This window comes from Argopecten irradians, chromosome 10 (assembly GCF_041381155.1).
Source record: "Argopecten irradians isolate NY chromosome 10, Ai_NY, whole genome shotgun sequence".
In the NCBI taxonomy this organism is placed as follows: domain Eukaryota; kingdom Metazoa; phylum Mollusca; class Bivalvia; order Pectinida; family Pectinidae; genus Argopecten; species Argopecten irradians.
Window position 1 is genome coordinate 25202200 of NC_091143.1, and position 14870 is coordinate 25217069.

The 14870-nt window shown below is 31.9% G+C and overlaps 1 protein-coding gene across 1 annotated transcript; it reads left to right on the forward strand.

Moving 5' to 3' along the window:
• Positions 1-1363: 1363 nt before the first annotated feature.
• Positions 1364-14394, forward strand: LOC138333477 (retinal homeobox protein Rx1-like). Its single transcript, XM_069281879.1, has 3 exons — positions 1364-1722; positions 3791-4155; positions 12456-14394. Exons 1-3 carry the CDS (start codon positions 1578-1580, stop codon positions 12951-12953), a joined length of 1008 nt encoding a protein of 335 aa, XP_069137980.1. The 5' UTR covers positions 1364-1577; the 3' UTR covers positions 12954-14394.
• The last annotated feature ends 476 nt before the right edge of the window (positions 14395-14870 follow it).

Genomic DNA, 14870 nt, shown 5'->3' on the forward strand with positions numbered 1-14870 from the left:
GTTATGTAATGTATACTTAGCTTGACAACAAAAAAACTAATACCACCCGTCCAAAACCTACTTATTATAAGATTCCGAGATAAAATGGTAATATACTGTACCGGCACTTAAAATGAATCGTACAAAATATAGAGCAATTCTAAAAGCATTTTTAAACAAAAGACCTATTTCTGATTTTCCTTGATTAACTCTACAAATTAGATTTTCCATTTATATCAAAATGAACAAACATACAATCAATTAACAGATTTTTTTTATTTCAAAATGAAACAAGAAACTTCCGCTGCATGATATATAATTGACGCTACATATAGACAGAAACATATTTGCAAATGGAGTTTTTTGTATTGTGCAAGTTGGAAATAATACAAAACAGAAGTGAAACCTATCAAACTTAAGAGAATTAAAAAAAACTTACCATTATGAACTGGACAAATGTGCGTGTGTTTTGTGCCATAGTGATGTTATAGGAAGCCGTGTTATTGGAAAAAAAATGTTCAGTAGCTGATTATAAATGTTGGATCAAATTACATGCTTATAACTGACCTATATTTTCATTCTATTTTTCTTCAAAGATAAAAGTGATAATCTTAAGTTTTATTTCATGAAGTCATTTGTATGAAATATTTGTTCAATTTAAAAATCCATCCACAAATATCTTGAAATGCATATATGATTTAATTCCATACGTGTAGCGTACTTATCATCCTCGATTTTATAGGGGTTACTAACACTGTGATTATGTCCACATATGCTGTATCGGCAGGAGAAGGATAATCGATATCGTGGATGCATACTTATCTGAAAGCATTTAAAAGTTAGGTTCTGATTTGTTAATTATAATTTGATTAAGAAGCAGTGTGTTAAATAACTATTATGTTCATTTCATATTCATTGATTTTTTTGCAAGCATAATTTAAAACCATATTAGGAGATTTATCTATATTTGGTTTTCAAAAACGGGTTCTGATCAGTTATAGACAGCGATTTAGAAGGGTTTTTTTAACGCCGACCATCTTGTGTAAGAATTAATCATACGCCATCACAATTGATATAACTGTGAGTCGAAGTGACACGGACCTTATAGAAATCAGTGAGGGTTTATTTGTATCGAGTCCACACTAACCGCTAATAAGGCAACGTACACGACGTTTGACCACGCCCACAGACAAACGATCGCCTCATTATAGCGACTTTGTGTGCGAGTGAAGTATCGGTTATTCTATTAGGTGTCTAAGCTTCCCACTGTTTACATACAGCCATCAGCCAATGGAATCGCTCCTTATTATAAAGCTGTCGACAGTTTTCAAATAATTGGTTAAATAGAAAAGAAGAAAATATTGTTACATTTCGATAAGATCTGTTTAGTTCAGACGACAAGGGACCATTTCTCGTGTTTCTTTTCATATATCAACACTGACATTGGGTTAAAGCCTGTATTTAAAACACCTTTTTTCAACAGCGAAGTTTATAATTCCGAAGTGTGTATAATGTTTGGAGACATTTAAATTTGAGCATTTGTGATCTGAATTGAAGTGAACTTTACTTAACTGTGAATCTATACTGTATACCTAGTGATGGCTATGATCCCGCGGACATCAGGGTCCCCTCCTTCACGGATAATGTCCCCTCCTAAGAATAGGAAATCCTTCAGCGTGGACAGTATATTGGGCAGGGAAACAGACAGAAGTTCGCCGGATATTTCCGAACAATTGATGCGAGGTAAGACCATAGAAAACTAGTGTAGTATAATATTCTAAATCAACTTCTCTTTTATTGGTAAATTTAAAAAAAATGAATTGAGATTCGCAAACTCATTGATTTCATTAAATATTGGTTCTTTAATTTACTTTCACATACATAATAAATAATGTAAATATTATCAAATAAAACAACCTAATAAATGCATATGATATTGGTGTTAGGTTATATTTTAATTTGTTGTTTTAATAATCACATGGTTTTATATATATAAGCTTCATTTTTTGGCGAATGCTTTTCGTGAAATTAACCTTCATTGCAAGTGTGAAATGTACTTTGCTTTACATCATATTTTTGTTATATTGTGACTTGGTCTATACAGAAGGTACATGTACTGTATGTGCAGCATTGCGTTGAGTATTTTACTGGATTTTAATGTAAAAATCTACATTGAGTGATGTCTGTTTAAATTTACATTATGCCGTGTCAACCATTGTTATTTATTCAACATATCATCAAATGTACTGCAAAAATATGGAATCATAATTAGGCTAGGTTAGTAATTCTTTAGTAAACTTACGTTATCAAAAATGTGTTAATTTATTTCCAAGTTATGTCAAATGTGCTGCAAAAATATGGAATCATTTATTAGGATATCTTAGTACAAAAATACATCTTTTGTAAAATTGAGTTATCAAAATATTAGTCTATATCAAATTGTTTGCCTGTATAATATTAAATGCTTTACATTGAAGTTTTATGACAAATGTCATTGAAAATGCATATGTTTGATGTCTCAATTGTTTTTTTTTTTATTATTAAAATTGTGAAAAATGCATTAATAAATGTAATGATTATTATCAAATTTATTAACTTCGAATGTTAAACTTGAAAACAAAATGAATACAAAACCATGGACTAAATAGGGTTGAAACTGCAATATCATTATGAATTGTTACTATATTTATAGAGCATAAAGCGTACATTTAAATCAAGCACAGTTGTTGTTTATGTTATAATTTGCTGACAGCATCTGTTTCAAACAAACTGAATAGACATAAGTAAAGTTTAATAAATTTGGTTGTATCTTTAATAATACCAAATAATTTTTTAATGGTTATAATAAAGTAAAATGGCATGATTATAATGATTGATAATTGAATCAAGTTTTAAACATCGAGTTCGTAAATATTATAAAAAAAGTCAAGAACCGTCTGGAATAAAACAGTTTTTTTAACACTGATCATTTAGAATGACATTTAAGTACAACCTGTGTCTATAAGTATCATATCTGAAAATAAACTGAAGTTGCTAGATAAAAAAATAAAGGTTCTATAGTACAAATGGACAATCAATGACACCTGTATCAGACTTTTAACGGGAAGTCCTTCGCAAATAGAATCATTATAGAATGGAATGGAATAACACTAGCGCAAACACCAATTTATTTACGCGTTTTTGCTTTTAGTTTTTTTATGTAATAAGAGATACGTGGGTCAGTTATGTTGGTTTCTGATTTGTGTTCAGCCAGGCAAAAGTCACATAGAGAAAAGAAGGACAAAAAATCCCAAAGAACTAAAGCTTTAGGGGCATTCAAATTGTTACTGGTTATATTCACGTTGTTCTCCAAAAATAGATTATTTTATTCCAAGGATCACATTTAGAGAAGAGATTTGGTTTTATAGATTTTACATCATTGTAGACGGTAGGAAATAATACTTTATTCACTAAGAAACAATCTTCAGAGTATTCTTATAAGCCCTTGAAAGTTTCACGAGGTCCTGAATACCATAACATTTTAACGAATCCTAGAAGAATGAAATAGATCTATCGTTTCAATAAAAATTCTAAACCAGTGTGTTAGTGCTAGAGGACATCTATCTGTTATAGAGCCTCAATAACATCATAGACCAGTAATATTCTGGAATATTCGATCCAAATTACAACCGACAGTTCTAGAAAGACAAATGTTTCTCGCTGCATATTTGTGCTAATATCGTTCTGTTTTTCTCGTTAGTGACTGATTAAGTTACTTACGATCAATGGACTTTAATTATTTTAATTAACTCTGATGATTTAACTCCTTCAGCATCACCTGTTTGCCGCGGTCCTCAGAGCCCAGTCCCAAGGGATTCCACAGCTGACTGCGACAATTCAGAATTGTCCGAGACCTTCTCCGAGTCCACAACACCAGAGAAAAATGACCATCTACGAGATTGCCATAGCGATACCTCACTGGACGCTGCGGACAATGATGTGGACACTTCTCTGGACAACTGCGACGATGACTCCGGACTCGGAAACAAGCCCCGGAAAATCCGCCGTAGTCGGACCACATTCACCACTTACCAGCTCCATCAACTGGAGAGGGCGTTCGAGAAGACTCAGTACCCGGATGTATTTACGCGGGAAGAGTTGGCGATGAGGCTGGATTTGAGTGAAGCAAGAGTTCAGGTAGGTCACGTGATGTTAACTTTGAAGGATGCGACCACCAGCATCATCCAGCATCCTTATCCCCTCACGCGCACATTATGCTGGCATAGTTGAAAGTCGATAAATATTTTACTATGAATATAATATAGTTTTCTATAACGCCAAATTGACATGTCTTATTGAAATTATATAATTGCTTTAATCCAGTTTAAAAGCCTATTTGGACATTATTTTTTTCTTCCAGGATGATTTGTGACTTACTAGGTTTAGGATTTTTGATTTTATTATCTGTTATCGTAATTAAAAACAAAACAATAGTGACAAAGAAAAATATAATACGATGCTAATGTTAATGATGTAATCACAATCTCAAACACACCAAAGACACCATATTACACATAATATTCATGTAATGCTTGACGTTTACATAAGATTTGTGCTGAGTCCGTACTAATTCTTTCCCCGTGAACGAGAGAGAATTATTCTTTTATCAGCAGGCTTTTCATTGTAAGCACGTTATCCCCATGTTTGTTCACTTTTGACACGAAAGTTTTTGCTCATTTTAAACCCTCGGACACCGAACATGGATTAACACCTTGGCATCGCTGATGACAAACGCATACATGACTCCCTGCCATTTTGATCCTGGTCACAAAGATCTTACACATCTCATCATCAGATTTAGTAGTAAGTGTCTTAACAGCACAGTAAAGATAAAACAAATATAAAAATAATCTGCTACAGGTATAAATTATTAGTTGGCCAGGGTTAAAACAAAACTACAATTTACCTCAAAAAAAAAAAAAAAAAAAAAAAACGAAGTTAATTTAAACTTTGGAAGAAAATAAACCCAAAATTAAAATCAAAGGTTAATATTTTTGATTATTTAATTACAAAACAACAAAATGAACAATTTAGATTTTTTTTCAAATAGCAGATGGTTTGATTTCTAATGGTGTTTTTTCTCCATATGGTATTCTATGGATCAAACAGATTCATATCTGATTATTTTTTTAGTTTGTCTTTGTAATCAAACGATAATGTTATAATTGGGATAAGTAAAGGGCGGATCATTGCGGTGAAGAATTGCACATAAGAAATTCACCTAAAAATACTTATCTTAATGAACAAAGCCGGCAACATTAAAGGCAAAAGTGTGGTAATGTTAAAATATCCTGAACCTGAATTCACATCTAGATTATAAATTGTACCAACCGTAGCAATAAGAATTATCTGCATAAAAAAACTGACAAAAAATCTGTATTTGTATTTTTATTATCTTGTTTTCATTAAGTACGCTGATTATCAAATGTTTCCAAGAGAAATATGGTTAATTATTCAGAATTCGTGTGACCTCCTTTTAAACAAAGAAATGTTGATATAATCAATTACTATCTTCACAGGTCAAACACTCCCTTAGATCATTACCATCACTAATAAACGCCATGGTCCACTTACTCTGGTTTTCAATGGTCAATTAGCATGGGATTGGTGACAGAAGGAAATGTCATGTTAAGTCTCCACAAATGCCAATAAAATGAGATGCTTCATTTGTATTAAATGCTTTTATGTTGTGGTAGAAACTGATTTCATATAACAATATAGATTCATTTCCAGATATTTCTTTTTATAGTTAAAGTGAAAAAAAAATATTATTAATGTTAAGGCACTTCCGCTGTTGTTTCTCTTCTTCTTCTTAATTGTATACTGAAAATATATCAACGCATCAGAAATTCTATCACTATCGTATCATACTCAATCTGAATAATACATGTATGATGATTCATTGATATTCTTTACACCTCCTGTATCCCAGTTAAAGACTATCCGAAAATATAAGACATCAGATATATCACTCCTCAGTATGTATGAAACCCTCCCATAAAATCAGAAAACAGAAATTATTTCAAATGTCTGGAGTTGACAATATCCATGGCGACTTTAAACACTTTGGCCAGCCTAGGCCATTTCTTGTCGACCTGTTATTGTATGATTTCATTTGATGTTTCATCATGAGTAGAGATAGTTTGAGCAATAAGAAATTTTGACTTCTTGTGACAACAAAAAAAATCTTTCTTGAATTACTTTTACCCTATAATTAAGCTTTAATAGCAAACCTTTCGGTCTGTACAGGTCTAGGTGCGTTCGAAATATATCAGGGTAGTACAATACTGTGTAACATGTCAATATTGTAAGTCGTGATTCTACTAAAAACACTATAATAGATGTATCACGTGGTAATTGAAAAATACATCAATCTGAAAATGTACAATATTTGTCAAAGTAAATGTACAAAAAAGCATAGAGGCCAATGAATGGAGCTCTGTAACAAGAATCAGACAAATCCCTTGATCCAAAACGTTTTATATCAACGCTGTACAAGCGAGACCTCCAATATCATTCAATACTTACAGTAAAAGAGAACGAGGCGAAAACCGTTATGTGAAATTTGAAAATAACAATAGAATTGGTTACTTCAAAATTCTCAATTATATTATACGATGAGGAGAACAACAACTTAATAAATTTATAGATTTGAGAACAAGACATTAATACCACAAACCGAAGACATTGCTATGATTATCTTATTGCAAGAAAACAGTGGTAATGAGACAAATGAAGATAGGGCAAAGGAAGACCACGTCAGTGTATGATAGGGCTTTTTCATGCATTAATTAAATCGGTCAGTGTTCTCCATTTACAACTGCAGTTCATTTACGTACCTTTTGGGCAGTAAAACAAACCTTCATTCATCAATCCAGTTTTGTAATCGTTCTAATTCTCTAGATAACGGTATCACAATGTAATATGGATATTACCCGACACATATTATATAATTCATAGATGTGTATTTGATAATGTAACCTGACTATATGATTGTTATGACCGATATGCGGATAACATACAGTGATACAGCAGTCATTTTTTTTTGTTTACGAATGATGACAGAACAGAAGTTTTAAGTATAAATAGGGTACAACTTTCTTTCGCTTGCGATTTACTCTCGCGTATTTCGCGATCGAAATAAATTCGCGAAAGTTTATCGATACATATTTTTATTTATAGAAATCTCCAGTTTATCTATATAACAATGATATTTATTGGAATCTCCAGTCAATTTTAAATCCGCGAATTTTAATCTTCGCGAACTTGTTTTTATATGGAAATCGCGAAAATTAGTAGTCGCTAAAGTACATTGTATATTGTAAGACTAGATTTTTGATGAAAAGATAGAAGACGAGTTAGATCGGCTATTCCGGTAGGATCAGGAATCTATTCCTGGTTTGTTGACCATATGTACGATATACTTAATAATGCAATGTCTTCGGAGTGATTCCACAGAACTATTTCCAGGAAAGGAAACAGTACCAGGTTTTAGTTAGAAATATCCTTTGTTTTTACAACCGTCTGAATCATAACCGTAAATCATGCGTACGCTACTCATTCAGGCACTCGTGAAATGGTTTAAACGACATCTAGGAGATATTTTTCCCAATGATATCAAGATGTAACAGTACATCGTCTATAGCTAATGAAATAGAGATGGAAAATGAACCCTTGGTAGGGTTGTCTTGTGTTGTAATTTGGAAAATGTTCTGAAATAAAAACAATATGATTTATTTTATGAAATAACAAATAAATAAATAAAAATTGCTACCAGACGATTGCATTGGTCTACCTATTCAGGATATAATTAACATATGCTCCTGTTATTGCTAACAATGGTAATAATCAGATGATTATCCCAGATAAACGGTACTGATATCAGAGACATAGCGGGGGTGTCGTTGTCACATTGAGTCCTACAGTATTCATCAGGTACCAAACGCAACGGTGACGTGATTATTCATCAAGTCGGAATGCTATAATGATCATCACAAAAGAGTTTGGCGTTCTCCACACTGACCACTGTCCGAGCATTGTTAGATCGACACGTAGTGTCCACCTGTTTCTTTCCCACACGAATCCCACACCCTGATTGCTGTAATTATATAGATGGTTTTAATGCGTCTCTTTGTTGTTGTCGAGTGTGACAAAATTAGTGGAACGGAATTAAAGGTATCATAGAGCTATAGCCGGACCCTCCCACCAGGACGCACTGACGAACAAGTCCTCAGATCACAAGACAATGGCGGACATCAGGTCCCCCCGCCTCGCCGGTACGGGAGGCAAACGGCTTAATAGGGATTACAGAGGGCTTACCTCTCAATTAAGAGGATGGAATGTCCACAAGCTATTTAGGAATACCTAGCTAATCGCTTTATATGAAAAGAATTAAATTTTGTAAAGTTCGCAGCATGACAGTAATCATAGGATTAAATAAACATCACAATAACAATATATGAGGAATGAAGATAAATACGATTTCTTATTCAGAAAACGAAGATCAGCATGGCTCTCACAGTTACAAGACATAACATATATTACTTCTATAAACACGTTTAGCTGCTTCTTAGCTCATTTTGAACCGATTCAGAGATAGCGTAAATATTGTAAATTATTTTGGATATAAACCAAATAGAATACAGTAATTACGACTAAAACGATTTATTGATAGAATATACAATGCACATGTTTGTTTAAGTATTACACTACCTTCCGAACTCTTTCACCCAAAAGCAATACCTGTATAATAATATATATAAAATGATATTAATAATGGACTATTTCTATAATAGTTGAAATTGTTTTAACTTGTTTATTTTGCCTGTTTTTCATATTTGAAGCAGTTTTCCGTTTAAGAATAAAATTTTGAAAATATTTTCAAGTCATGTAGATGTAGCACAAATTTTCAGGAAAATTTGTTTAAGATAACTACTTATATCTAATCCAAATTTTCCTTACCATATTAATGTATTATAATATCAGTAAATCAAACCAAACTGTTGTGAGTTTTTGAAGATTTATTAATCAAAATAATTAATATGCAATATGTATATTGTAAACCACATAAAATGCTAAGGAATTATTTTACCTAATACAGCCCAATTATCAAATATTTTATATAGTGTGTAAGTTGAAACACTACATATCCAGTGTTATTATATGAAAACATTTCTTTTCTCAGTAACAATATAAATTCTATTATTCGTTACTTTACTATGAACCTTCTTCGTAATTGTAATACTGCAAGTTATAAAATAGTAAATGTTACAAGTATCGAATTAATACCTACATCATGTAATGAGGTATCCACTTGAAATGAATCCAAATATTACGGACTTTATGAGACTATACCATATACTGCAAGATATAAAGATTTCCTTAAATCATAACACCAATAACAAACATAGTCAGTGATTGTCATCAAAGATTTTGTGGGGAGGGTGTTGGTAGCAAATTTCACTTTTTTTTTTTTTTTTTTTTTTTTTTTTTTTTGTCACATTAGAATAAGTATTCAAGTTTAATTTATGTGTTCATACATAGTCCCAGCTAAAATATTGAATTATTATGATGTTACAATTTCAATATATTAAAGACGTGACTGTGTAGTGGTTACATTGTATACGTGAGAAGGGTAAGGTTGGCTGTGGGGTGATTAATGAACTTCTATTTCCTTTTAAAATCTGGGATTATATCTTCTCTACATTTTAAAGTTGTGTAGTTGGTAAAGAATAAAACACTAAACACTTAAAAAAATGATTGAAGAAGAAATTATTATATTAATTTGAAAATAGTGGTTAACCTGCGGTTAGACTTATTCACCTTATTTAACAACAAAATCTGTTTCAATTCAAAATTCATTAATTATATATTTTATATAGGATTGAATCTCGTATCTTTAGAGTTGTTAAAACTCCAAAGAATGACTCAATAATCAATTTGACTTGATTTAATTCCTATTAACAGTTAAAACCTGCCTATTGGCAGACATCTGTTACAGAATTAGCAAATCTAAATCTCGTATCATGTGTTAATCACGGATTCAGTTTCAAAATTAGATGCGGTACTCGACTAATATTCCCCCCTCTCACTATCATACTTATCGCAATAAAATACAATTAACACTCAATAATACCTAATTAAGTATCAAGTGACCACCTGTAATCCGCGTCGGGTGACTAAAACTAATTAGGCCATCTGACAGTAATCTTTGGTGTGAAGGTACTGTATTACTGGACTTATCAACACTTTTATACCTGTCAGCTATCACTGTTAATCCACAGTCTTATTACACTCCGGGTGGGCGTGTCCTATGCAGATTACCCATTATTTATAATTTTGATTTAGATTAAATGATATCGATATATGTTACATGTGTTAAGAAATAACTGTCAAATAACTTTTTTTTCAATGATGTTACAAGGATATAAAATAAACATACTATTTAAGCATTAAGTGAATTAATTTTGGTATTCCCAACATATAAACAACGGTAGTTTATGTAAATGAACAAGATGTGAAATAAACATAACAATTCAGCATTGTAATTTGTTTTTAAATGATGGCAATAAATAATCATAATTTCATTTTAGTTTTATTATATCCAAAATTCATTAACAATGCATACCTATGATAATAATATATTACAAACTTATTATTACATACATCACTTATTGTCATGTGTAGTCTGAAACGTAATTAGTTTATGTTAAATTCTAACGTCATTAAAATTGATTTATTCGACCCAAAGTCTCACTTCTTACAACAAATGCAGCAAGAACCGACTCTATTCCAGTAATAATACCAATTAAAATTCTTATTCAATAAATCAGTTAATATCGTTTGAACAACTATGCTGTGTGCAATACATTAATTTTGCATTCAGAATTTCATCACATCCCATGTCAACTTTAAGTAAGCTATGATAATAATATCTAATATAATAAAATAATTTTTTGTTTTGTTATTTTGTTGAATATGTGATTGATATTTAAAATGTTGCTATATACGCGAGTTATTTAGATACCGACATGTACACGGTTCACTTTTTTGTGTCTACGTGTCAAACAATGCAAATTACGGATTAAATAAAGCACTTTGGTATCCTCTGAATACAATTTTATGTTTGAATTGTAACGAGATATGTTATGAAAAAGGTGTTGCTAGAAATAAGTTGTTGAAAAGATTACAGGTTATTTTTGTTACAGAGGTTACTATGCAAAGGTCACTAGAGTATCACAGATCTTGTAATCGTGATATTACCAATCCCTATTATAACAGTAACACGATCAAATATCATTCCATTAACTAAATAAAGAAACGCCATAAAATTAAACCAAAACCAAATTGTGAAATCTGCTTAAAACGGATTGTTTTAAAAATACATGTTATTAGCTCATATAAATGTAGGATAAAAAAAGTAGAATAAAAAAAATCTTGCAGGTTTTTAGGAGATTATTACAAACAAGGATGAATTATGATATTACATCACAATTTCATATCTAATCATCGAGATAATTACTCGTATAGAATTGTCAATAAGTCAGTTGTTACATCGACTCAGGGGTATTTAATGACACGTAATTGTCATTTAACTATGTTGTACCGAGATTCTGTGTTCATGCCGTGTCCTGGACATAATACAAAATATAACATCTATATAACTATGTTTATATCAGATAATGTATTGAAAGTTCTGGCAGGATAATTGATTGTGTTACGGCACTGAAATTGGTTTCGAGTTGAAACAAGAACTAATTTCCTGTAGAACACAGAACCTTAGGATATAAACGTGACATTGGCTCTCTCGTAGTGAGCAGAATGAGATAAAAGATAAATACAAGATCTACCTAAGACAAGGATAAACCTAGGGGCCCTGTTTGATGCCTCGTTAGACAGGAAATTAACCAAATTTGGGAGATACTTCAACTGTACAGGCAATTTTGCAGTTAACCTTTTCTTGCCTGTGGCACCCAATAAAAGATTCATAAATAAATGAGACTGTTAATTACAATGAAATTGGCCAATCAGGCGAACGATATTGGGGTTTAGACACAGAACAGTGCCCAAGGCTAAAGGGCCCGATGTTTGACGCTGTCTCTGTAATGGCAGCCACTGTTCTTCTCTAAAACTTTCATCTACTTAAGGTTTTCTGTGTCTTTAACTCGTAGTATCTAAAACAATTCGCGTGTCTGAAGTTCTTAACATCGAACAAGTTAATACAAATTGTTCGTAAAATTGTTTGCAATAGTAATACCGTGGAAGGAAATCTTATTTGTCGCAAAACAGATATTAATTAAAAATGATAAAAAATACTTATCTCTTCACACTTACGATATATTTCAAATTAACATACAAATGTAAATTTTAAACAACATCAAATACATGCGATTAAAAAAAACATGTTGCTTATATGAAATTTCATTTTATCTTTTCAGGTGTGGTTTCAAAACAGAAGAGCAAAGTGGAGAAAAAGGGAAAAAGCTCTTGGACGTGAAAGTCCGAACTTTTTACAGGGTGATACTGGACCTTCTCTGGGAGACATGCCTCACATTCCTACCGGAAGTGGTTATCCATCCCCTACTGATCCCTACTGGTCAACACGTCTAACACATCTTACAGGGGTCAACCCCATGATGGCCTTCCATCAGAACAATATAAGCAATATGGCGGCAGCTCACTATATGCAAGGTAAAATGCCATTCGGAGGACTTCTAGCAAACTACGTTGTGAACACAAACTCATTCGGAATACCTGGGATTTTATTGGGGGGCGGAATGCCTGGTGTTCCGTCATCATCATTACTTTCTCCTACGTCATCACGGTTCAACCTTGACCCCGAATCACTCGACCTTCGAAGGTCAAGCATAGACAAACTTCGATTAAAAGCAAAAGAACACTCCGCGTCCACAGAAGCCGGTGATCTATCGCCATAAATGACTTTGTAAAGTTAAAATTGTTATATTATTGAAGAATGATTTAAAATAATGTGTATTACGCTTATGTTTCGTTGTGCTTGTACAATCAAAGTTATAGTGTTTTGAAAATACGTACGTTGTATTGCAAATAGTAAAGATTCAATGCATCATTGTATTGTCTTCAGCATATAATGACGTCAGTAAACACAATAAAATGACGTCATAATAGAACATGATGTTGAAAAAACATTTCAGTATGACATTGTATTGTTGTTATACTGTGACATTAAAATTCAAATTCTTTCTAATCTAGTCAATTTTTGAATGACAGGATATTTTGTAATGTTCTCTGTATTGTACCATATTCAGAATTATATGATTAAATAACGTATGATTTATAATAAATACGATAGTTGTTAATCTTAAAATAATTTCGAAAAGAAGAAACATTTAAAGAAAAAAATTAAGAAAGTTTTAATTTGCGCAATCCGAATTTCATATTTTTAGCTTTGATTATAAAACTGATTGATATATTTCGTAAGTTCATTTATTAGCTAATATAAATTTTGATTACAATACCTGATTATACTTTAAACCCTGGTTACAAAGTATTAAGATGCATGCATATTGCATGTAATTGGTCAAAATCATATTATGTATACGATGTGCTGATGATTTTTAATTTACTATAAAGATTATTTGAAATTCATTCATTGAACAAACAAGGCGTCACATTTAATTCAATTTCAATTTCATTTATGTGAAAATCAGAAAATTAATGCGTGCTCATATCAACAGAAATATATATGTGTAACTTCACAATACTAATTATGTGAATTGATGAATGCCACACTATCGACATATTGCATAATTTATTATAAGTATGTTGTCATTTCAACATAATGTAACACTTGATGTAATGTTAAAACATTTCCGAAAGGTGAATATCTGGTGTGTCCAGTAGTGATAATTATATGACTAGCATCAAAGGAGAATCACAGGATAATTCTGGCATAACGTAGTTAATATATCTTATTTGGCGCACTAACATTGGAGCATATTTAAAAACATTAGTTCTTTCTGGCACTCGACTCTGTTTGAAGTTTGCAATACCGTATACGTATGTGACTATGGTATTTTGAGCAAACATAATTTAGCTTGGTGAAGAAAAACTCCACCATATTCCGATTAGGCTCAAACATATTTATTTACATAGAGTAAAACAGTACAATGCTAGATTGTTTTCCCTCAAAGGAAAATAATATTAAAACATATAATAAAGCGTATAAACTCGCTGAAATTCCTAAATATACAAAATACATGTATAAACGACTGTACGTGTCTATGATACGGCGACGAATACTTTCTATGATGAACTTGTTGTTTTTTGTTGAATTATACAGATTCGTTAAGTATTGATAATGTTTAATGTATGTATTAAATGATCAATGTCGTAAAATATTTTCGTTTGTTTTTCTATCAGTCCTGCATTATTGATTTGTTTATCTTTGTCGAAGATAGAGCCAAATTCAGCATCTTAAACTCTCCAAAAATGCTTCCCAGTTATGTTATTTTAAAGAGTCATTAGACTTTAATTCTGCATTTGCATATTACAAAGTTATCTTCCCTTACGAGTAGGGTTTGATTGTTACGTCATGCGTTTGTGAGTATAGCGTCAATTTTTTCAAGGGAAACGACGTATTTTTCGCTCACAAAATAATAACATCAAAGTTGATACCTATCCGTAAGAAAGTTAACTGACGGAATATGTCTGTAGAACACCATTCTGATGATCTCTCTGACTTGATCACGCTAAAGGTATATTAGTGATTCGTTGCCTGCCTCTAACCGAAGGTAACTATGCTGCATGCAAATGTAACAAATGACAACATACGTATGTAACAACCTTGACATATTCCCCTGATAATGAATGGA

What these genes read in the sequence shown, in the direction of transcription:
- LOC138333477 (XM_069281879.1), top strand. Translation starts at nt 1,578, where the DNA reads ATGGCTATGATCCCGCGGACATCAGGGTCCCCTCCTTCACGGATAATG. An exon ending in TTCCGAACAATTGATGCGAG is followed by an intron (nt 1,723 to 3,790) that starts GTAAGACCATAG and finishes TAACTCCTTCAG; the next exon opens with CATCACCTGTTTGCCGCGGT. An exon ending in TGAGTGAAGCAAGAGTTCAG is followed by an intron (nt 4,156 to 12,455) that starts GTAGGTCACGTG and finishes TTATCTTTTCAG; the next exon opens with GTGTGGTTTCAAAACAGAAG.